The sequence below is a fragment of the Dromiciops gliroides genome, chromosome 4 (genome assembly GCF_019393635.1).
Source record: "Dromiciops gliroides isolate mDroGli1 chromosome 4, mDroGli1.pri, whole genome shotgun sequence".
Classification (NCBI taxonomy): Eukaryota; Metazoa; Chordata; class Mammalia; order Microbiotheria; family Microbiotheriidae; genus Dromiciops; species Dromiciops gliroides.
Window position 1 is genome coordinate 349,904,915 of NC_057864.1, and position 24,550 is coordinate 349,929,464.

The 24,550-nt window shown below is 38.6% G+C and overlaps 1 protein-coding gene across 2 annotated transcripts in view; it reads right to left on the bottom strand.

Moving 5' to 3' along the window:
• The window catches only part of GOPC (golgi associated PDZ and coiled-coil motif containing), a 43,823-nt gene extending 30,723 nt beyond the window's left edge, over positions 1 to 13,100 (bottom strand). For both annotated transcript variants that reach the window (XM_044002600.1, XM_044002599.1), the window contains exon 1: positions 12,582 to 13,100. In XM_044002600.1, the coding sequence (XP_043858535.1) occupies positions 12,582 to 12,869 (288 nt within the window). In that variant the 5' untranslated portion in view covers positions 12,870 to 13,100. The remainder of the gene's footprint in view (positions 1 to 12,581) is intronic.
• Between the last annotated feature and the right edge of the window lie 11,450 nt (positions 13,101 to 24,550).

Genomic DNA, 24,550 nt, shown 5'->3' on the forward strand with positions numbered 1-24,550 from the left:
TCTCCCTGTGCTGCTGGGGGAAGGTAACACAAGCCTGAAAAATTCTGCTTTTACCTTAATCTTGGCTCCAGGCCATTTGGCCTTCAGGTCCTAGGGAGCTGCTGAGGGAGGCTTGAGCCTAGAAGTCAGTAAGCTGCTCCTCTGGCTCAGGATGGATCTGCCTTCTTATTCCTGGGAGTTTTACCTGGCTCCTGAACCTTGGTCTGTTGACCAGAAGTTCTGTTTCCAACTCCACCACTCTCATTTCCTGTGCCTCTACCATCATGTGACTGTCTGCCCAGGTGGATGGAACGGTCTTGCTCTCCAAGGCTCAGGCCACTCACCTATCCCTGGGAGGCAACCACAGGTCCCTCCCCACTACCTGCCACTGGGTACTGGGGTGAAGGGAAGGGCAGCTGGTCACCTTCTCCAGATCTCTGGTTTAGGAGTAGAAATCTCTAAGAGAGCAGTGATATCCGTAAGGACTGCCAAGTGGTTAGGATGCTTCTCTCTGTCCAACATGTAGATTTGGAACTAGGGATGTGGCTGGTGGAGAGATGCCAGGGCTCTGACAGTACCTGGGCTAGGAAACCTAAGTAGAAGCCCAGGTACTTGGAGGCCGAGCAGAAGCAGAAGAGGTAACTCTCCATATCAGACCTGATCATACCCAGGGGGAAATGTTCTGATCTTTTTCAGCAGTTTTTTCAGAAGAGATACTGAAAGGTCTGGTTTCAGGTATACAGAGTCCATCATGGCGAGGATCAGGACCATCGACTCAGCATCACATGACCACAATTTCCATCCTGCTCTCCCCAAACATTCACGTCATCAAAACTTCCTAAGACGGCAGAACTTGTTCCTGTCCCAGAAATGGGTCAGCTGCCATTTGTACAAAGCCATCTAGGCTGGTTTGGTACTTCTTACTGAGGGGCATGGCCCCTGGAAGGAGGAAGACCAAGAGTAGAGGTTCTGCTGGATTCTGAAAAGCAAAGGATGGTAAATGGGCCCTTCTTTAAGCTTTCAACCTACCCCTGAGGAGAAGGGAGCAAGAGCTTGGGGGTGGGCCCTCAACCCTTGTCCTTGATCTTGACCTTGGCTTTAGTGCTCTGGCCTTTCTGGCACTGGACAGTGGGAGCTGGGGAAAGGATTTTTCGTTGTGCCTAGACTGGGGGAAATTCTTTGATGAATTTCTCTTTCTTTCCTCAGTTCTAACACAAGGGTTCCTTCCCTGGGCCTAGAATAGAACCTCTGAGTAGAAATGACAGTGAGGTAGAGAATGGCTGGCTGTACTGAATAGGAGAGTGAGTTAATTACATAAAAGGATTGCCATGCAGAAGGGAGGGCCCCCCCCTTTTTTTTTTGGCGGGGCAATGAGGGTTAAGTGACTTGCCCCCAGGGTCACACAGCTAGTAAGTCTCAAGTGTCTGAGGCTGGATTTGAACTCAGGTCTTCCTGAATCCAGGGCTGGTGCTTTATCCACTGTGCCACCTAGCTGCCCCTGGCCCTTCTTAATAATGAGAATAAATTAGAGAAGGAGCATGGCATCATAAATAGAGTGCTGGAGGGGAGGGAAAGGAGTACAGAACAGATAGTGTTGGACTTTGAATTCTGCCTCAAACACTTACTAGCTTTATTACCCAAGTCATTTAATCTCTGTGTGCCTCACTTTTCTCATCTGTAAAACAAGGAAGTTGGATTCAAAAGCCCCAGAGGTTCCTTTCAGCTGTAGATCTATGATGCTATGAAATATAAATAAATATCAAATAGTTATGTTTAGGGAAGGCAATAGCAGTTGTAGAGAAGGGAAATCCCAAAAGGCTTCACATAAAAGGAGATGACTGAACTGAAACTTGAAGGAAAAGAGGGATTACAAACATGGAAGGATAGTGCTATCTTTAACGGAAAAAGGGAAATGTGGAAGAAGGGAAGGTTTCCAGAGGAAAATAATAGGTTTAGACATTTTGAGTTTGAGATGTCTCTGGGATAATACAGTTTGAAATGGCCAAAGAAAAGCTAAAGGGAATAAGCATTGGGTGTGGTGATGGTGATGGTGATGATGGTCATCGCCACCGCCACCACCATCATGGTGTATATGGGATGTTCAGGAAGGATTAGCACCTCTGGTGGAACTTTTCAGGACTGTTCATCTACCTTTGGTGTCTACCTTGCATTCGACTCTCCCTATGGCTCTAAGAAGCTATGGCATGCACAATGGCCACACCCCAGTAAAACTGTCTCTGCAGATGGGCTAAATCAGGTTAAGGGTAAATAACAGGTCCCAAACCCATTGTTAAGGGAATGTCTCCTCCAAATATTTGAAGATTTCCCCCAGAGGAAATTGGTGGATGAGAACTACTTGTTCCAATGTCCATAAAGGTGGCTGAAGCCACTGTGAAGCACTTAGAGCTTGGGCTGGTATCAAAGACCCTGAGGTTATCCAATGCATCCTGGACTTTGGATGAGACAGTGAGGCTGATGACTTTGTGCAACTCTGCTTTAAGTCAAGACATCACCATTAAACACATGAGGAAACGGAGGCAAACCAGGTTATTTGGATTTAGGAAAATGAGTCTCTATCCACTGTGCCACCTTTTGTTCAGTCTTTTTTAATCATGTGAATTTAGTGTTTTCTTGACACAGATACTAGAGTAGTTTGCCATTTTCTTCTCCAGCTCGTTTTACAGATGAGGAAACGAGCAAACAGGGTTAAATGACTTGGCCAGGATCACACATCTAGTAAGTGTCTGAGGCTGGATTTGAACTCAGGACGATTAATCTTCCTGACTTCAAGCCTGGCACTCTATTCATTTCACCTCCTATCTGCCTTTAAAAAATATGTAGTTACATTCCCACAAAACAGAACAGGTGCTGGATAGCTCTAAAAGATTCAAGTAACCATTTTAGTCAATGAGCAAGGAAGAAATCAATTAAAATTATAAGACACATAAGAAAAATATTACCCACAGGAAATATTCAGAAATTTGAAGATACTTTATTTAAACACTGACTACGAAAGCCCTCCTTTGTCAAACACTTATGGCAAACAAAAGTTCTACATTCCTGGAAGTCAATTCGCCAGACAATAAAATTTTGTACTATTTGTGTAATCTGGAGGGTAAATATAAATAACCTAAAACTGCAGTTTATAGACTACCTAATTTGAAAACACCTGTTACTAAGATCAAAACACTGGTCAAATAATACAGGTTAAATAACATTATTAAAGTCATATCTCAATAATCTATGCTTACTTGGACAAGGAAGGCATGGCTAACTGAAAACCAGAGCAATTAAAAAAAATCCAAACCAGAGTAGAAAGTAGACTGATTTGAATATTCATACCTTCAGAAGGTAAAAGAAAAGGAAAAAAAGCAAGGAAATGTCATTTAAACAGAAAGAGAGAAGAAAAAGATCCATAAAAAGCAAAAATTGAATAACTCCATTCTTTAATCATCAAGATTTTATTTTAAAAAAACAAGTGAGTAGGGCAGCTAGGTGGCACAGTGGATAAAGCACCAGCCCTGGATTCAGGAGGACCTGAGTTCAAATCAGACCTCAAGACACTTGACATTTACTAGCTGTGTGACCCTTGGCAAGTCATTTAACCCCTATTGCCCCACCAAAAACAAACAAGTGAGACTTTCTAATAAACTGGATGATAGAATTACAGTCTCTTAGTACCCAAGTACTCTTTCAAGATATCCTAGTGATAAAAGCAGGTATTTATGTAACACTTCAAGGTTATCTCACACTATCTTCACAAAACCCTGGGAGATAGGTGCTATTATTATCACACACACACACACACACACACACACACACACACACACACACACACACACACACATTCTACAGATGGGGAAACTGAGACAGGTTAAGTGACTTGTCCAAGGTCACAAAACTAAGTAACTGCCTGAGGGAACATTTTAACTCAGCTCCTGACTCCAGGTCCAACACTCATTAACTACACCACCTAGGAATACAACCTGCTCAGCAAAAAACACATATAAACTAGTAAAAAGTCAGCAGTAGGTAATATAAAACGTATCCTTAAAAAGTGCTAACAATATCTTCCTAAGATTACTTTTCTCTACTACATTTTCAGAAGTGCAAACCTACATTTTACTACAGTAAAGCTTTCATTTCCTTATTTCTTCACAAGTCCTTTCACTTTGATTTCTTACTAGTTGCTGCTCTACTTTTACAGCCTTTGGTTTCTCTGCCCTTATCATACTATAGTTCCTGAAGGGAGTCTACTCTTTAAACATAAAATTAAGATATGGAAGTGAAATGAATTCAAACACATTCTGGGGTTGTGCTTACTTCTTAAAAATATTCTCTATCTTAGGGGTTCCTAGTTTTCCCCTTATTAAAAGTGTCAAAACTAAGGGCTGTTTTAAAATTGTGTGAATATATTTCATAATTACACAAGAGGCTGGCAAACTTGCCCAAAGTGTTAACTGAATTTGTAGATTTGAAGAGTATAATTTAACTTACTGGTAACTCTTTATGCATGAATAAAACACAGTTAACTGATCTAGTAAGAAAGACCACAGGAGAGCAATGATTTAATTAGATGAGAATTTTGCTATAAACCAAACTAATATTACTCATGAGTAAATTGAAGGCTATCAAAATTATAAGTGTTTCATGTATAGAAAAACCTAGATATAAAGTATGTGTGGGGCCAAGAAGGAAAAAAGTTCTTCCAAACCTCTAAACATGTAATCCACACTGGATGAAATAAAACTAACTTCTTATAAGCTACAAAATGTAGAAGTAGAATAATATAGGTCTTTCCATAAAATTTCAAATCCCATTATAAAATTTTAAAGGCATCTTTGCATATTCTGTAGCACTTAGTACTGTACCATGAACACAATGTGTACTGAATAAATGTTGAACTGAATTATACTCTAGTTTCAAGATAGAAAACCCTGTACTTTATACACAAAACTCTCATTTATTTAAAAAAAAGGTGTGGGGGGGGGCTGGCTGACTCGATAATGTTTAATATGCTTATGACATTAATTTTTTTCAATCAACAAAAATCTATTTTTTCTCTTCTCCACTTTGGGGGGAGGAGGAAATATTTGTAACAAATATGCATAAAAAAGCAAAAAAAAGAGTCTCATTCTGTATCCTAAGTCCATCACCATCAGTGAAATGTATAATACCAAATGTGCTTTTGAGGCAACTATTGAATAATAATGTCTACCTGTTGTGCCCAGAAAAGACACCATATCATTTGATTAAAAGTCAAAAAATATAGTGGAATGGAATCCAGAACATAAAAATATATCACGAATTCTTGTTTTGTTTTTTTTTTTGGCAGGGCCATGGGGGTTAAGTGACTTGCCCAGGGTCACACAGCTAGTAAGTGTAAAGTGTCTGAGGCTGGATTTGAACTCAGGTACTCCTGAATCCAGGGCCGGTGCGTTATCCACTGTGCCACCTAGCTGCCCCCTATCATGAATTCTTAATGCCCTTAATCAGCTGAAGGTCACCCACTTCCCTTCTCTGCAGAGATAGAGGAACTATTTTTTTTTCTTTGACATAAGGAATGGCCCTATTGGAGAGATACAATGAAAAATGTAGGTAAATATAAAAACAAAAGTTATCAATATAAATTTATTTTTAAAAATTTTAAAGAGAAAGCCAAAAGGTTAAGGCAATACAAGTAGTCAAAGCACCTCCAAGTACAAAATAAATAACATGAATCAAAGACTATTAAGATGGATGCTTAAGAAGCATAAAAATTAGAGGAAAATTCAAAAGGAAGATATGGAAAATTTATGGTGTATATCCAAGCTTTTGAAACAATGGGTCATGACCCCATATGGGGTCATATAACTGAATGTGGCGGGGTCGCAAAAAATCTGGCAACAGCAAAAGGTTATGTATACGTATTTTATATACCTATATTGCCAGGGTCACGTAAAAATTTCTCCAGCAAAAAGGGGTTGCAAGTGGAAAAAGTTTAAGAAGCCTGGGTGTATATGACTTGAAGTCCAATACAAAGAAAACTTGTATACTATTAATATAATGCGCGACAAAAGTTATACTGAGGGAAGTAACAAATTCTATCTCCTCAGAAAGACTGTAAAGCAGCCTGTCTTGATAAGAGATATAATTATTGATTCAAATTCATGCAATCCTGCATGAATTACTAGCAAAGCTTATTTTCTTAAGCAAGCCTATTCCATCTTTCTTAAGGCACTACAAATTTGTTACCAAAGCATGAGAATACCATGACATCTCCAAAAACAGATTAATTACATAGTTATGTATTTCATACAAAGTATTCACAATTTGTATCACTCAAAAAAATCTATGTGAGAATGAGTATGTTAAAAAGACTGACTGGATAAGAGAAGTACAAGATTAACACCTAAGCAATACTGGTCTTAACTTCCTTTTGATTTTGTAAAATGGGCTAGAACAGACCAAGAAGGTATCCACACAAAAATCCATACCATATTAACAAAACAGTGTTTATCACTCCAATATAGCTAAAGGAAGATTAAGACTTCCTCATCAAAAAACGAACAATAATGATATTCTCAGCCACATGAAAACAGATTAAAAATCTACAGAAATACTTTGGAACAAAGAGATCCCACTTCACCAAACAATAGTAAAGCCTAACAACAGGATTCTATTTTGTTGCTGTTGTTCAGTTGGCTTTCAGTTGTACCCAACTCTGGTTTTCAGACTATCCATGACCCCATTTGGAGTTTTCTTGGCAAAGATACTGGTATGATATACCATTTCTTTCTTCAGCTCATTTTCCAAATGAAAAATTGAGGCAAATGGGGTTAAATGACTTGCCCAGGATCACATAGCTAGTAAGAGTCTGAGGCAAAATTTGAACTTGGGAAGATGAATCTTTCTGACTTGGCCTGGCACTTTATCCACAAAGAATTAAAAGGTTCTCAATAAGCAAAATATCAATATGAACACAACCAACAATATGTTGACATAAATGGTTGAGTTATACACATTTGCTAAAAGAAACAAAAGAGTTGATGATAACAATTCTTTATTGCCACTAGAAATTTCAGAAGGGTTATCTTTAAAGAGCCCACTTCTATTGATTAATACAGATTACAGAATGAAGTGTCAGAAGATGAAACAAATCATTGCAAGTTGCAAATATGTAGCATCTCTGGATATTATCAGGAACCTAGAATTATCTACCCTAAGTTTACTACTATCCTTAGAAATTAACAAATTACTAGTTATCATATAATACAACCCCCCAAATACACCTTGGAGTTCAAAAAATAAACTTTATTGGAACCCAGAACATCTTTACAGACAGAACTGCAGCTCACAAATAACACTGATCCATAAAAATTTATCAACAATGATTTAAAATTAATCTCTATATTAAATATTCAAAATCAACAAATTATATATGAAAGAAATAAAAACCATGTGGGAATAGTAATAAGTTTATGTCACTGGTATCATTCTATTTGCTATGGGAGCTGTCCCAAAGATGCTTTCAGTGAGCTTATAGTAGATGTGCTTATTTCTTGATATTTTAATTCAATTATAAAAGTGCAGAAATCCACAGAAAAATAAACATAAAAGAACAATAGCATGATGGTGACTTGGTCCCAAATTATTTTTACCCTGAAATCCATTATAAAGTGAGATCAATATACTTAATATTTTAAATAGAATATAAAATAAAATGTTAATATAAAACACAAACCCTACACATAAATAATGTAAAATATTAATATTGGGCTTTAAGGTTTGCAAATGCTTTTACATTGTAGTGCTACTTATCTGCATTGAACCTTCCAACAACCTTGTGAGGTATGTGCTATTATTTATTCCCATTTTGCTGATGAAGAAATTGAAGGAGCCCAATACTCTATCCACTATGCCACAGGACTTCTCAAAGTCACAAGTGGAAGAATCTCAAGGATCTAGGTCTACTTTCTCATTTTTATAGATAAGGAAACTGAGGCAAAGATTAAATAAATTTAGTCCTTTTAATTCTACTGAAACCTTTGGAAAACAAATAATTTCTGATACATTATTAATAACAAAACAATTAGGCAGTTGTTAGATATTAATGGTTTTTCTTCAAACCTCTCTCTTCCTGACCTCTCTGAAGCCTTTGACACTATCCTCTTCTCCTTGATGCTCTTCTCTTTCTAGGTTTTTAGGACAACAATCTCTGGGTCTCTTTCTACTTATCTTTCTGATTTCTCCTCAGTCTCTCTTGCTGTATCCTCATCTAGGTTATAATCACTAACCATAGGTGTCCCAAAGGGTTCTTTCCTGGGTCCTCCCATTCTAGGTGTAGCAGTGGATAGAGTGCCAGGGCTAGAGTCAGAGATCTGAGTTCAAATCCTACCTGAAACACTTACTAGCTGTGTGACCCTGGGCAAATCACTTAACTCTGCTTACCTCAGTTTCCTCATTTGTAATATGCATTGGAGAAGGAAATGGCAAGCCACTCCAGTATATTTGCCAAGAAAACCCCCAATGGGGTCACAAATAGTCTGATATGACTGAGATGACTCAATAACAGCAACAATGCTCATGATTCTTAAATCCACTTATGCAGGCCAAATGTCTTTGCTAACCTGCAGTCTCTCACCTCTAACTACCTTTCAGACACCCTGAACTGGATATTCCATAAAAATCAAACTCAACATGTCCAAAACTGAACTCATTATCTTTCTCCCTAAAATGTCACCCTTCCAAATTTCCCTGTTACTACTGAGGGCACCACCATTTACCCTACTACCCATGCTCACAATCTAAGTGTCATCCTCTACTCACTATTTCTCACCTCCTATTTCCAAACTGCTGCTAAGGCCTATTAATTTTAATATATATTCCTATCTCTTGCTTGCTTTGATACTGCTACCTCTCTGGTACAGGTACTCATCACCTTACCCTACCACTTGCTGTAGCTGACTGGTTGGTATGTCTGCCACTAGTCTTATCCCAGCTCAGTGCATCCTAAATTCTGCCACTGAAGTGATCTTGCTAAAATGCACATCTGACCAAGTCATCCTAAAACTCAATAAACTCTAGTGGCTCCCTATCACTCCCAGGACCCTCTGCTTGGCATTGAAAGCCCTTCATAATTTAGCCCCACACTCTTTTTTTTCTAGCCTGAAATGCTCTATCTCCCTATCTCCACACCTCCTAGTTTTTCTTATAGTTCCAATTAAAATCCCACCTTCTCCCAGAGGCTTTTCTCAATCCCTCTTAATTCTAATTCTTTCCTTCATATTGGGTATATAGTTTGTTTATACAAGATTATCTGTATATTGCCTTTCCCTTTTGATTATGAGCTCTTTGAAGGCAGGTTCTGTCTTTTGCCTTTTTTGAATTTTCAGTGCTTAGCAGAGTAACTGGAACTTAGTAGGCACTTAATATAGGGTGGGTCAAAAGTCATGATGTTGTAATAACTTTTTGAAAATTATATTTTCTTTATTTTCCACCATTTGATTTTTCACATGTAGTGTATACTGTATATGATGCTATGGTATTATAAAATAAAAACAAAAAATAAAGGAGTTATTAAATATTGAAACCCCTTTGTGACTTTTGGCCCACCCTGTAGTTACTGACTAATGATAAGAAAATTCCCCAAGGAATTTCATACCATGTCTCTGAAAAGAATTGTAAAATAACAGTTATAGTCTATCTTTTAATAGTAAGTTTTAATTTCTACTATGTTAATCAGACTAAGACAATATCCTGAAAACCTTGATCTACAATGATGTTTTTAATAATGACAAACTTATTAAAAAATTATCCATCTCCCTCGACTTCCTAAAGTTTTAAAGTACTACACTTAGGTTCCCTCCCTACCTCCCTGTGCTCCCCCACCCCCAGGAGAGAGATTTACTAGGTTCAAGAGCAATTCAAGTGGAAAAGACCTATGGGTTTTAGTTGATTAGAATTCCTATATGAGCCCCCATTCTCCAACAAACAAAACCATGTAAATCTTAAGCTACATTAATAAAATATATAGTGTCCTGAACAAGGGAGGTAATCAAACATTAATATAAGTCCCACCGTAATCAGCAGCGATCAGACCATATCTGGAATACTGCATTCATTCTTGGGTACATCATTTTTTAAAAAAACATTGATAAACTGGAGAATATCCAGAAGAACCCAATAGAAAGGTAATGCGCTTAAAAACCATGTCTTATGAGGAACGAAAGTATGCATCAAAATATGAAGCTAATATTTTCCAAGAATTCAGAAGACTAGAAATACAATAGCGACCTTGTGGTAAACTCTGAAAAATTCTTGCTGATAGTTACTCTTTTTTCTGCATGCTAAGAGTTCCTATTAAATGAAAACTGCAGAATTTGCTAAACTTGTAAGATTTGATAATATTTCAGAAATGTTGGAATAAATCAAATACAACTTTCCCCAAATATAGCCAACCTAAAGACTAAAGCCTATTTTTCTTCCATTGACTATAGACTTCATCTAAAATAAGGACTGTCAACATTTGTAGTAGTAAAACAAATCTGAAAAAAGATTCAAGCTAAAAGTGTTGTAATTTTATTTTTACATTAAAAAATACAGTCTCCTACAACAGAACTTGGAAGTTATATGTAATTTGAGAAAAGAGAACAACTTTGAATAATTTATGACTACTTTTAACATTCATTTGGAAAGAATAAAGATGAAGGTAATTGAAAACTACCTCCCACTCACAAAATGATCTCTTCTACAAAATTAGCTTAATTTGACATTTAAGTTATCACAGTTAAAGTGTTTGGTTATCAAAGATTTTAAAAGAAATTAAAATCTGTTCTAATATAAAAAGATGCTTATTCTCAATATAGCCCTATATTTGAGTAAAAAATTCAGAGATCTTTAAGTTCCAATTCAAGTTAGATTTCCTTTCTGTTATAATGCGAAATCAGAAACACCACCCACAAAATACTATCAGACACACACAAACACAAATGCCAAAAAGAGAAACTCACAAAACATTTGTTGAATTGCAGAAGAACCCATCAATAAAACACCAAGAATTTAAGAGGCATTTTCACCACCAGTTTCCTACCAGTTTTGGGGGAAGGGATAAGCTGTCAATGAAAATTCAGGAAAAACCTCCAAGATGAAAATATTAGTATGCAACAAATAACAACACGATTTTTCTTTCAAGATTTACCAATTACTAAGACATAAAACCTTGACCCTTTGGTAAGAAGTCATCCAAATTATGTGACAAATAAGAACCCAAATGTCTGGATCAATAGTAATAATTTCTTAATAAAAATGTATCATAATCACATTTACCTGTAACATTATTACGGTAGAAGTGAAAACTATTACCAGTTTTTCCCATCTAATCTTTGTCCTAATTTCAACGTTTGCCCCCATTTTTCTACTTTAAAAGAATCTGCCTAACTCTTTGCTTATAAAACCTAAAGTGGGAAATGTTACTTTATGAAACATTTTCTCTGTTAACTTTGTAGTATTGTGACAATGTTCTAATTTGAATTATTTTGTACCTGTGATGTTATGTTAATATTTTTGCACCTATAAACAGTCACAAGAAGATCAAGACATCAGTATTCTTTACTCCAGCTTTTTTTAGGGCATGTCAAGTAAATAAGTTGACAAACCATTTATGAAACACCTGCTATGTGCCAGGCACCGTGTTAAACGTTGGAAATACAGGAAATGGCAAAAAAAAAAAAAAAAAGGTCCCTATTCTCAAGGAGCTCAAGAAATTTAACGAGGGAGATAACATCTAAATAGTTATATACATATGAGCTATATAGGGTGTCCCAAATTAACGTAGTTTTAAGCTACTAAAGGTTTGGTAACTTAAAACTGCACTAAGACTTTAAAAAGCTACTAAAGCTTTTAACTGCACTGAGATTTTTTGGGGACACGCTGCCTACAGGATGAATTCATGATAATCTTAGAAGGAAAGCACTAAGGGGGATAGGAAAATGTATGTAATGAATGGTTCATAAATTAAACCTAGGGCTGAAAGCCGTTTCAAACAACTGAAGTAACTTAAGAACTAAACCTATCTATAAAGAGAACCACTCTACTATCTTTAATTAAGGCAAGCGATTCCCTTTCCAAACTAATTTGTCTCAACAGATCTGATCGAATTCTACTGAACAGCTCAGGTACTGAAGAAAAGGCTAAGGTGTATTACCAGCACTAAAAATAATCAACAGTGTCTATCTACAACAGTAAGCAAACCTGCTATCTATCCATTAATGTGAGAGAAGAACCTCAAATGTTGGGGTGGGGGGGAGGGAACAAGACTAAGACATTACCCTGGGGCTAGGTCCCTGGGCCCAGAATATGAGCTGGGTCTTCCTTTTTACGGTGGGAAGAGGGTAACCTGTGGTTATGGTTACAAGGAGCAGGGAGCGCTTGGTGGATGCCCTCAGGCTTCTTCCTTAGACTCCCCTCCTCCCCCACTCTCCCTCACGACCCGGTGAAGCCCCAAGGGCTCCAGGTGAGCATGGTTGTCGCCTCCTCACCTGGGAGCCACCGGGACTGATCGAAGGGCCCCGGGCAGCGACCCCGTAACCCGCTGCTCTACCCTCCCTCCACCCCAGGCTCACCTCGAGCTTGTGGTTAATCTGGGACACGGTCTGTGCTTTGTGGCAGAGCTGCGCGAAGCAGGAACTCAGGCTGGTCATCTTCTGGCGTCCCTCGTAAGTGATGTCCGCCTGGTCCGGGTCGATCTCGCCCAGGAGCAGGTCCACGTCCACGAAGGCCTTGTCAAACTCTTTCTCCAGCACCTCCAGCCATCGGAACATCGACACCCCCCCGGGGGGCACCCCTGAGGCGCAAGAGGCACCCCCGGAGACCCCTCCGGGCCCCGCTGAGCACGGGCCGCCCGCCGACATGGCGCTGCTCAGGGCCTCCCCCTCGCTTCTCCCGCCGACCCCAGCCACCTGCCCGAGGGAAGGGAACAGCCGGGACGAGCGCTCTGGGAGCGCGCCGCTGCCGGTCCTGCCTCCCTGTCCCCTCGTGCAGGTAACGATGGGGACCCAGCTCTAAGGGTGGCAAAAGGAAGAAGCAGAGGCTGGAGCGGCTACGGAGGCGGAACTCGCAATACCATGGGTCGGTATCGCACCCCCCCCACCCCCCCACCCCGTCTCCTTTGCGCACGCGCGGAAGCGATCCGCCACTGGCGCCGGAGAGGGAGGAGTGGGGCGGGGCAAAGGTCAGCTCCTGGCCTGTGATAGGCTTCTGACAGGGCCATCCTCTCCGTGGCCATCTTGGATACTGGCAAGTTGCAGGGTGGGAACTCGTGGAAGAGTTGGAGGTGTCGAGTAGCGTCACTGTCTACGTGGGAAAGCTTGGAGGAAGAGCGAGAGTGTCCACGTCGCGTAGGAGAGTAGCTTCCGTCTGTCTGTTCTATCAGATCCTAGAGGGTAGGGCAGGACTGGGCGCTGAGGCGAGAATGATGAAGTACCCAGTGTTTTTGCGTGCGCAGTAGCCACGTTTTGTCTCTGTCCTGATGCCGTCACTACGTCTTCTCCCGCCCCCATGTTCTCCGGGAGTTGGGGGTGAATTGATTTAGTTCATTAGCATATTGGACCTCTGCCTGGATGTCAGTCTCGGGCACGCCCCCTCCTTTGCATCTTTTCCAGCCCATTCCTATGCTTCCATTCCGGCGGCACTTGGTCTGGGCAGCCGAACCGAGGGGTTTACCCTGCCCCGAAACCCTGGGAATGCTGCACGCTGGCCGGGGGGGCTGCAGGAGCGGGAGCGTCCCCTAATGACAGATACCTCACGAGTGCTGCACTGCCAATGATCCGTAATCTGAGCTGAGATGTCTTCTTCCTTGTCATTCCTTTGGGACCCATTATGTGCAAGCCTACGGATCAGAGAATTTAAAACTGAAAGTGACAAGGGATCTGATCCAAGTGACAACTTCCTTCCCCCTCCCCCCCTTTTTTTCAGATAGGAAAAATAAAGGCCAAAGAGGTGCCATATATGCTTAGGGTCACATAGATGTAACAGAGCTGGTATTTAAACTTCCGTCCTCTGATTCTATAGTATAGAAGTTATTTCCATTAGACCAGGCTGCTTCTGCCTCCTCTGCCAGCACTTTTTAGAATATGCAATGCTGACTTTTTAGAGACTGTAGTGTGGCTTGGTTTGGTTTGAGGAGGGGGGAAGATGAGTCCATCCTTAAAGAAAAACATGTTAAAGGAATTCCTCCATGCATTAAAATAAAACAAAAACTGGGAGGTTTTATTCTTTTCCAAAACCCTTAGTTTCACAAACAAAGTAATTTAAACAGACACTACTTGTGAATGAATCATTTCCCTAACCTTGACTTGTTTTTTTTGAGGCCTAGGAAGTATGATTATAAAATTGCATGAGTGATAATGAGGTGGAGTGGACAGAGAATTAGCCTCCAAGCCAGGAAGATCTGAGTTTGATCTCTCTAGTAACTCAAAGTGGTTGCATGTCTGCATGTTACTTAACTTCTCAGTGTTCTAGGACAAAATTTCTTAAACTGTGGGTAGAGACTCCAAATGTGGAGTTTTCTAAAAATTTAGCAGTAAAGTTTTATTTATATACCTATTATATATAAATGTTTGATTTGTACCCAGGGTCACATAATACTTTCTCCAGCAAAAAGGGGTCATGAGTGGAAAAGGTTTAAGAAGCCCTCCTCTAGGAAACTAAGACTATAAGTTGTAGAGAAGATGCTGACCTGCATTGGTAGTAGTTTCTTCACCCAGTTTACCTTATCAATGAAATCATAGGTCCAGTCCCTAACTTATGGAGAAATGAATGTCATAGATGGAAATCTGCCATAATTTTTACAAATATTAGTCAACAATATTAGTATGTATGTGGTGAAGGGAGGGGGAGTAGAAACAGAAGATAAATTGAAGAAAAGGATATCGTAATGTAGAAGATATGTAAGCCCCACATGTATAGAGGATTGTTGTGTGCCTCAAAAGGAGACAGAATAGATATCTATAGCCTCTTCTCCCACTTTAATTCCTCACAGGAATGAAAGCAGAGGGTGAGGCTGGAGTCTATGACTCTGCTTTCCTCAGAGAGAGAGAATATCAGGTTAGATATCTGCTCCCTTAAATATTCTTATCTAGGGAATGTGATCAGGTTCAAATTAACTTCTAATCACTTTGGCATTTTGGGGGGAAGGAGGATTCCAAGCTCTGTATTCAAGGTTTGATCTCTTTTCACCAAATACCAGTTCCCCAATGAACACACATAGCAAATAGCAAAGGAGCCCACTTATCTCAATCATAACAAAACAGAAACCAGAGAGGGTATACAAAGGAAAATATATAACACACAATTCAAAGTGAAGGGAGTGAGATAACTCAGCTCAACCAAGAGTGTCTTTAATCTCGATCAAGGGATAATTCCCCAAAGTCTCTAGTGTGGCAAGCTGGAGATAGGGAAATGACAGAGACTGCTAGCTTCTCGTGTTTCCAGAATCTATTCCTTCAACAACCTGAAGAAGAGTTTGTCTCTTCCATCTTCCTTCTCAAAGCTGGAAGGCAGAAGTGCCTGAAAGGACTTGATACTCAAAGACTTGAAACTTGGCCAGTCCTAAAGGGGTTGGACCTAAAGAGTTCTGAAGAGGGACTGCTGAAATCTGGAACTCTCTATCTCCCATCAACTCCACCCCTCCCCTCATAGAGGGCAGGGCCTTCATCTCTACCAATAAGGAGAGAGTCCCATACCAATGGGCTTCAGGACAGGGATTATGCTAATTTGACATTGTGTTGGCCATCACACATAAAGATGCAGTTGTAGAGAAGTGACTGCTACTTAAATCATAATACTAAACCTCATGGAGTAGAGATAGTCTTGTGTTCTCAATGGCCATGCTAGCAAGGTACAAGCTCTGGAAGGCTCTTTGAAGATGGTTTTATTTATGGGTCCAGAAACAGAACCTATGTGTTTTCGGGAAACAAGCCTTATTAAGTTCTGAGAGGTTTATTTCTATCTGATGTAGGATAAAAAACTTTTTTTCTGCCAAAACATCTTAAAAAGACCACAAAAGGGTAAAAGTTTTGATCTACCTTGACAGGGAGAGGACCTATGCACTCAAAATTACAGATTTTTAAAGTATTGATGTATAAGTGATGAATTGGGTTGATTTACATTACCTTGGCACTTATCCAGTGCCTTTAAAACTAGCAGCAAATCATGGAAAGAGGGTTGCAGGGGCATTGGGTAGGGAAGAGAAGGGAAGTAGAGATACATGATAGATATATTATAATGTATAGCCATCTTTTTCTTCATACTTCTCCCCTAAACATTTTTATTTAGGCAAATTCAAGTTGAAGAGTAATTTTGAAATTGGAAAGTTGTTGCAAAATGATAAAAGAGAATCTAAGAAGTCTGTTAGCAAGAGCTATAACTAAGACTACATTCACCATTGGCAAATAAAACAAAACAAAAACAATTAGGGGAGAAGAGAGAGAGGGAATTCTGTGACAATAATATGACTACAGAGGTCATGTTGCTGTGAGAGGATATTGCCTATCTCTTGCCCCTCCAGGGTTGAACAGGAAGGTGGTCCCCAATGACTAGATATTGGGCCTTCCTCTAGACTACTACCCCCTTCCAGCAAAGCCTGACCACTACCCTGAGTAAATCAGAACCAGACAACCCTTCCTTGTACAACCATAGTTACAGTTGGCCTAGGTTAAGTGAACATGAAGGCTACAGTTATTAGAGCAAAGGTACTAGAATTAAGGGGGATCAGGAAGAGGTTCTACTAGAAGGTGAGATTTTAGCTGGGATTTGAAGGAATCCAGGGGATCCAGGAGAAAGAGGTGTGTAGGGAGAATATTCCAGGCATGGGGGACAGCCTAGAGTCAGAAGATGGAGTATTTTGGAAGAACAGCAGGGAGGCTAGTGTCACTGAATGGAAGAGTATGTAATAAAGTATAAGAAGACTAGAAAGGTGGGAAGAGGGCAGGTTATGAAGGACTTTGAATATCAAACAGAGGGTTTTATATTTGATCTTGGACATGATAGGGAGCCACTAGAGTGTAAAATGGAAGTAAAATGGTCAGATCATGGTCAGACTAAATTAAGGAAGATTGCTTTGACAGCATAGTGATTGATGGACTGGGGTGGGGAGAGACTTGTGACCTGCAAGTTTCTGCAACAATCTAGGCATGCAGTAAAAAGGACTTGTACTATGGTAGTAACAGTATTATAAAAGAGAAGGGGGTATATACAACATATGTAATGAAGGTAAAAATCAACAAACCTTGACAACAAATTGGATATAGGAGGTGAGAGAGAGGGAGGAGTGGAGGATTACAAACTTGAGGGACTGGGAGGCTGGTGGTGCCCTCAGTAGTAATAGGGAAGTTAAAGCTAGGAAGGTAGAGTGTATGGGGGGAAAATAATGGGTTCAGTTTTGGACATGTTGAATTTGAGATTTTTATGGAGCATCCAGTTCAAGATGTCTGAAAGACAATTGGAGATGGGAGACTGAAAGTTAGAGACATTTGGTTGGGATAAGTAGATTTGAGAATCATGAGCATAGAGATCATCAAGCAAAGTGGTGTAGGGAGAGAAGAGAAGAGGGCTCAGGTTAGTGAGCACGACTTCGATGAAGATATAGCCAAGGAGTTTGAGGAGTGGTCAGATATTCATCCTAAATAATAGCTGCAAAGAACAAAAACATATGGATATGTTTCTTTTTCCTACAATGCTTCTTTTTCCTATATGAAACCTTTCTTGATGTTCTTAGTTAGTGCCCCCTAACAAAATTCTTCTATTTCTACTTTGTAAATATTTTGCATCCACTTATATATGGATATTTTCCCACCAGGATAATGTAAACTCCTTGAGGAGAGAGAGAGGGAGAGACTGTTTTCTTTTTGTCTTTGTTCCCTCAAAATCAAACATAACACTTCGTACTTAGTAGGCACTTAGTAAAAGCTTGTAGAATAAAGAATAATGGTCATCACTTTCCATGCTACTATCCATAACATTTTTTAAACAAATTTATATTCTAAACTGGTGTTGTTCTCTCTTATCATATATCTCTTCAGAACAGGATTAAGAATTGCTGGCTAAGGTAGTTTCTAAGTTCTTTTGGACTTCTCATTGTGGCAATTGATTTACATTGGTAAAACTTCCTTAGGAAACAAGGATAATTTGTACCAATGTCTCTTCTTTTATCTATTTCCCATTTTATTATTTTTAGGTTGTCATATTCAATTTCTCTCAACCTTTTTATTGAGGAAGTATTAATAATATTTAAGTGTAAATCTATATAAATCTATCCATTTTGTCTCTCTCATTTTTTTCCTTTTGAGCTGTATTTTCCAACATGTCATTCGTTCACTGTCCATCCATATCTACTTCCTTCAAGTTGCCAGGTATTAAGACAAATTTAACTCTGCCCAAAGGGCATACCCTTTGATTCAGCAATACCACTACTTGATCTGTATACTAAAGAAATCATAAAAAGGGGAAAGGAACAGCAATGAATTAGAAGTTGAGGGCATGCCCATCAATGGGGGAATGGCTGAACAAGCTGTGATATATGCATGTAATGGAATACTATTTTGCTGCAAGAAATGACAAGCAGGTGGATTTCAGAAAAACCTGAAAAGACTTATATGAACTTATGCAAAGTGAAGTGAGCAGAACCAGGAAAACATTGTATACAGTTAGAACAACATTGTGTCATGATCATCTATGAATGACTTTGCTATTCTCAACAATACAATTCCAAAGGACTCATGATAGAACATGCTATCCACACCCAGAAAAATAACTGATGGAATCTGAATGCAGATTGAAGCATACTTTATTTTTTTCATGTATTTTTTTCTTTTTGTCTGTTTCTTCTTTCACAACATGATGAATATGGAAATCTGTTTTACGTGATTGCACATACATAAACTGTATCAAATTGCTTACTGTCCTGGGGGTGGAAGGGAAGGAAGGAAGGGAAAAACATTGAAATTCAAATTGTTAAAAAATGAATATTAAAAATTTTTCTTACATGTAATTAGAAAAAAATAAAATACTATTTAAAAAGAAAAAAGAAAACATATTTAACATATTTTAGCTTAAAGAGTCTTACTGATTTCTTCATATAATTTCACTACCTCATTATCCATGGCAACAAATATCATTGCATAAGTTACAACTATTTTCATGGTGCCTCCCCCCCCCCTTTTTTTTGCAAATGCTTATCATGAGAATTGCAGCTTACCTTTCCACCTTTATTTTACATTACTCTTTTTCTCATCCTACTTTTCAATGACCTGGCCAACTTCTTGTTCTCAGAAATCAACATTCCATCTCCAGTCTCTTTGCCTTTGTATTCTGCCCTTCATTCCTGGACTGTGCTTCTTCCACATCTCTGCCTCTTAGAAACTTTATCTTCCTTAAAATTTCAACATGGGTGCTACCTCCCATGGAAAGCTTCTTCTTATTCCTTTTGTATTTATGCTCTCTCCTCTTCAAATGATCTTAAATTTACTTCTCTATGTTCACCTATACTTTTTCAATAAAATGTAAAAACTCCTCAAGAAGAGACTCATTTTTTTCTTTGTATCATCTGCACTTAGTATAGTTCCTTGAACATATAAGGAGCTTAATAAATGCTTTTTAAATTGTATAGTGGATCACAAAGTTGTTTCTTATTGAATTTGATTACTTGCTAAAGCCAGCTCTTCCATCTCTTTTTATACTTCTTTAAAGTGAACCTGTGAGCCATCTTTCCTTTTAGTTACAGCTTTCTTTTTTCTTCTGGTATTATTTTTACAAGAATGTCAAGATTGATAACTAAATCCACTCTAATCACTGGGCAAGGATATAATGTTTAAAGTATCAGCAGTTTACAAAAAAAGAAAGTATCATCAGTTAAAGCTTGTAGAAGATCTAAAAACTCTGATTCTTGGCACCCTCTGTCCTCTCTTCTGCCAGTTGCCACTGCAGAAGCAGAAGTGTAAACACAGGTCTGAGGACCATTTTGTATTTCTCATTAATTCATAGATGACCATGGCCAAAATAATTTGTCAGTTTGTGGTCAAGGTGTCTTCTTCCTTAGCAAGGCTCATCCTTGGATAGCAGATATAATTGGTTCTCAGGAGCAAACATGTATCTCTATCCTGGGAGAAGTATTCAGAATTTATATTCTACTGATGTAGCCTTCTAGAACCCATAGTTACCTCCATGCCACAAAAAGCCACTGGAAGGGCAGCTAGGTGGCGCAGTGGATAGAGCACCGGCCCTGGAGTCAGGAGTACCTGAGTTCAAATCCGGCCTCAGTCACTTAACACTTACTAGCTGTGTGACCCTGGGCAAGTCACTTAACCCCAATTGCCTCACTTAAAACAAAACAAAAACAAAAACAAAAAACCACTGGAATAGGACTTTTTGGAAGATCAAGTATATACAGCCCCAGTCTTTGCTAGAAATAATGCAATTTTAAAGCATTTGGGGAACATTTTTCAAGAGATCTGAGAGAAACATATTAATGCTTGGAAAAAACCATGCATTTTATTGTTACCAAAATAAGGCAACCAGAAATATCAATGATTACTGAATTATATGCCTACTTTCTTCTCTGCAAAATCTTTATGAGAATAATCTTCATATTTATCAAAGACATACTTGGTAAAAATCTAAGATGATCACAGGCAAGCTTTTGTAAATGATGTGACTGAAAGGCAAAGTATTCCATTGTGCTTTCTGTTTGTTGACTACATATTTTTTAAAGGCACATTTGAGTAAAATACTGCCTTAAAGACTATCTTGCAACAAAATGTCTTCCACATATATGTCAACATGATTCCCCAAAAGATGTCATGAAATTGGTTGTCCACCTTTTACCCAACTCACCTGTGGCTCCAAAAAGCTATAGCATGGGCAGTGACCACACTTTGGTAAAATTGTCTTGGAAGATGGGCTAAACCAGGTTGAGGGTAACCAATAAATCTCACACCTGTCAGTGAGTTAGGGGGATGTTTACCCCAAACATGTGAAGACTTCCCCCTGTGGCATGGGCAGATGAGAACAGTTTGTTTCAGTGGCCATGAAGGCAGCTGAAGCAAGTGCCGTGCAGTGTTTAGAGCTTAGTAAGACATCAAAGACACCAGTAGTCTTAACCTTTGTCCTGCTATTGGATTTTAATGACTCTGGAAGAGAGAGTGAGGTTGACAACTTTTCACAACTCTGCCATACTTAAATCCAGTTCACTTTCAGGTCAAGACATTACCCATGATGTCATTGGTCTTTTTTGAAAACAAAAAACAAACAACATCAATTAAGGTCAAGTGAGCCATAAAACAAGGGGACATATTCTTGCCAAAGTTGTTCAACACTGCCATAGAGGATATCTCTTCAAAGTCCAAATGGAAGACAGTTTTCCTAAAGATGATGACATGTCCCAAATGCTTTCACTTATAGATTATATGATACTGATTAAAGTAAGCCACAGAATATTGCAGAGCCTCCTAAATGATATGCATAAACATTTAAGAGTTCACCCTAACTATCTACATTGGAAAAAACCAAATGGGTCTAGGATGCCTATTGTCCAAAAACTGATACACAGTTGGACAGACAGTCCATTCATCTGATAAACCAATCTTGGACAATCACTGCTAATAGAAAATGAACTGAACTCAGAATTAAATAGGAGGGGAATAGGACACATTATTTTTGAGAAGTTGCACAGTATATTTTTATTATTTTTTTTAGGGAAATGAGGGTTAAGTGACTTGCCCTGGGTCACCCAGCTAGTAAGTGTGTCAAGTGGCTGAGGCTGGATTTGAACTTGGGTCCTCCTGAATCCAAGGCCAATGCTTTATCCACTGTGCCACCTAGCTGCCCCCACACAGTATTTTTTAAATAACTCTGAGTTTCACCCTAAGACCAAAGTTATACCTTTTTAACATCTATATTCTTCAAGCTGTGCTGTATGGGTGAAAATTACAGACTGCCACAGTCTTGCAAAAGGATTTAAAGTAGCTAATCACCAAAAGGACAATGGAGAGGTTCATGGTGGACTTGCAACATATTACTAATGAATAAGAGGAGCATAAAAGATGTCAATAAGATCGATACCTAAGAAAGAGATGGACCAATAATATAGTAAGAGTTAAAGGACAACAGATGAACAGCCTTTACATGTGTCCTCACATCAGGAGATCTAAAGGAAGATCCTTAGTATATCAAGTAGATCACCTGTGGAGGATTTATAAGAGAACATGGACCAAAGTCACACAGGGTGATTTGTACCATTTGATATAAGTAGGATGTTATTTGTGCTATTGGACAGGTTACTCATATCAATGAAATTACAAACCTGTTTAAGTATAGTTTTAATAAATTTGTGACATTCTTTAAAGTTGCAGAATGCTTTCATATATATTACCTTATTTGATTTTCTTGGTAGCCCTTTTTTTTTTTTTTGGTGAGGCAATTGGGGTTAAGTGACTTGCCCAGGGTCAAGTATCTGAGGCCAGATTTGAACTCAGGTCCTCCTGAATACAGAGCCAGTGCTTTATCCACTGTGCCACCTAGCTGCCCCAGTAGCCTTTTAATATAGGCAGTACAAGTATTATTATCTTCACCTCATAGAAGAGGAAACAAGCCTAGAGTGACAACATCACCTATCAAGTGGTTGAGTCAGGATTAAAACCCAAGCCATCTGGCTTCAAGTTCTGTGGGCCCAGTGTTCGACTAGTCGTGGAATAACCACTTTTTGCTATAATCCAACTCCTTGGTGTCATTATATCTATTTTTATTCTCACTGTTTTAGGGCACTGTCACCTTGTCTCTCATTTAGCACTATATAGGAGCTATTTGGTCTTTATATAAGTGAAATCTAGAAATAAGGGGGCTAACAGTAATACCACTACTAGTCTGTATCCCAAAGAGATCATAGAACAGAGAAAAGGACCCACATGTACAAAAAATATATATAGCAGCTCTCTTTGTGCCAAAGAATTAGAAATAATACCCATCAATTGGGGAATGGCTGAACAAGTTGTGGTATATGAATGTAATGGAATACTATTGTGCTGTGAGAAATGATGATAAGGCAGATTTCAGAAAAACCTGGAAAGATTTAAGTGGACTAATGCTGAGTGAAGTGAGTGGAACCAAGAGAACATTGTACACAGTAATACCAATATTGTGTGATGATCAACTGTGATAGACTTGGCTCTTCTCAGCAGTGCACTGATCCAAGATAATTCCAAAGAACTCATGATGGAAAATGTTCTTCAAATCCAGAAAAAAGAACTGTGGATTCTGAATGCAGATTGAATCATACTGTTTCTACTTTTTAGTTATTGTTTTTTTTTTTGAGATTTTCCCCTTGTGTTCTGATGATTTTTCACAAAATGACTAATAGAAATATTAGGTTTAATGTGATTGTACATATATAGCCTATATCAGATTACTTTTTGTCTTGGTGAGGGGGGAGGAAATGGAGGGAAGGAAAAACATTTGGAACTAAAAATCATATGAAAACAAATGTTGAAAACTATCTTTTCATGTTACTGGAAAATAATAAAATAAAATACTTTTATGTTAAAAAAAGAAATAAGGGGTCTTAAACCATATAGCAAATGTACACACACTATACTTTATTACTACTACATTGGTTGTGTGGAAATTTAGGTCTGTCTTGAGATGTTGCATAAAGAAAGCAGAAACTTACGTTCTAGTGCTGCCATCTGTTGTCAGCACACACTGAATGCATTTACTTTTATGCCATTCTACTTTGGAATTTAATTTCAGTTCACTTCAACATGTATTAAGGGTTTAATACCTGCAGAGAGCTGCACTTATCTGTGGGAGAACACCATTATTTAGATCTATAAAATGTATAATCTTAACCATCCTCAGCGATGGTCTCATTAAACCATAGTTCAGAATTATGAAATGAAAGAATCAAAGGGGTTGTAGTTACTCAGAAGATTTAGGCATACATATCATAGATCAAAAAACCCCACAATCCAACCCCTTTGTTTTGTAAATCATAAAACCAAGATCCAGGGAGGTTATGTCTTCTGACCATGGAGTCACAAAGAGTGGTAAGTGTCAGAGGCAGGATTTGAATCCAGGTCCTCTGACTACAAAGACAGTCCTCTCTAATTTGTTCCATGCTATTTTTACTCTCTTGAATACTTTTTCCCCTAGAAGAGAATTGAAAAATACTACTAAATGTAGTGAGCACCAAATAACATCACCTAAAAAAAGTTTTCTTAGCAGACAGGAAAAGACTGGTTATACCGAAGTCTTTGGTGAATCAACTGTCATGTAATCAGACTATTGACTAGTTAGACCAAACCTCAAAATCAATACCAAATTAGAAAGGCAGAGATGGGGTGATGACACAGTGGGCAATTACAATACTTCTAAGCTAATATTTCGGCAAGCTGAAAATTAGGAAAATGGATAAAGGAAAAGACATTTATGGCTACACAAATTAAACTTATGGTGGTTGTTTTGTTTCATTTTTTAGTCACCTAAGCTAGGAAACACTGAATCTTCTTGAAAAACAGTAGCTAGGGCAATAAGAGTTTAGCAT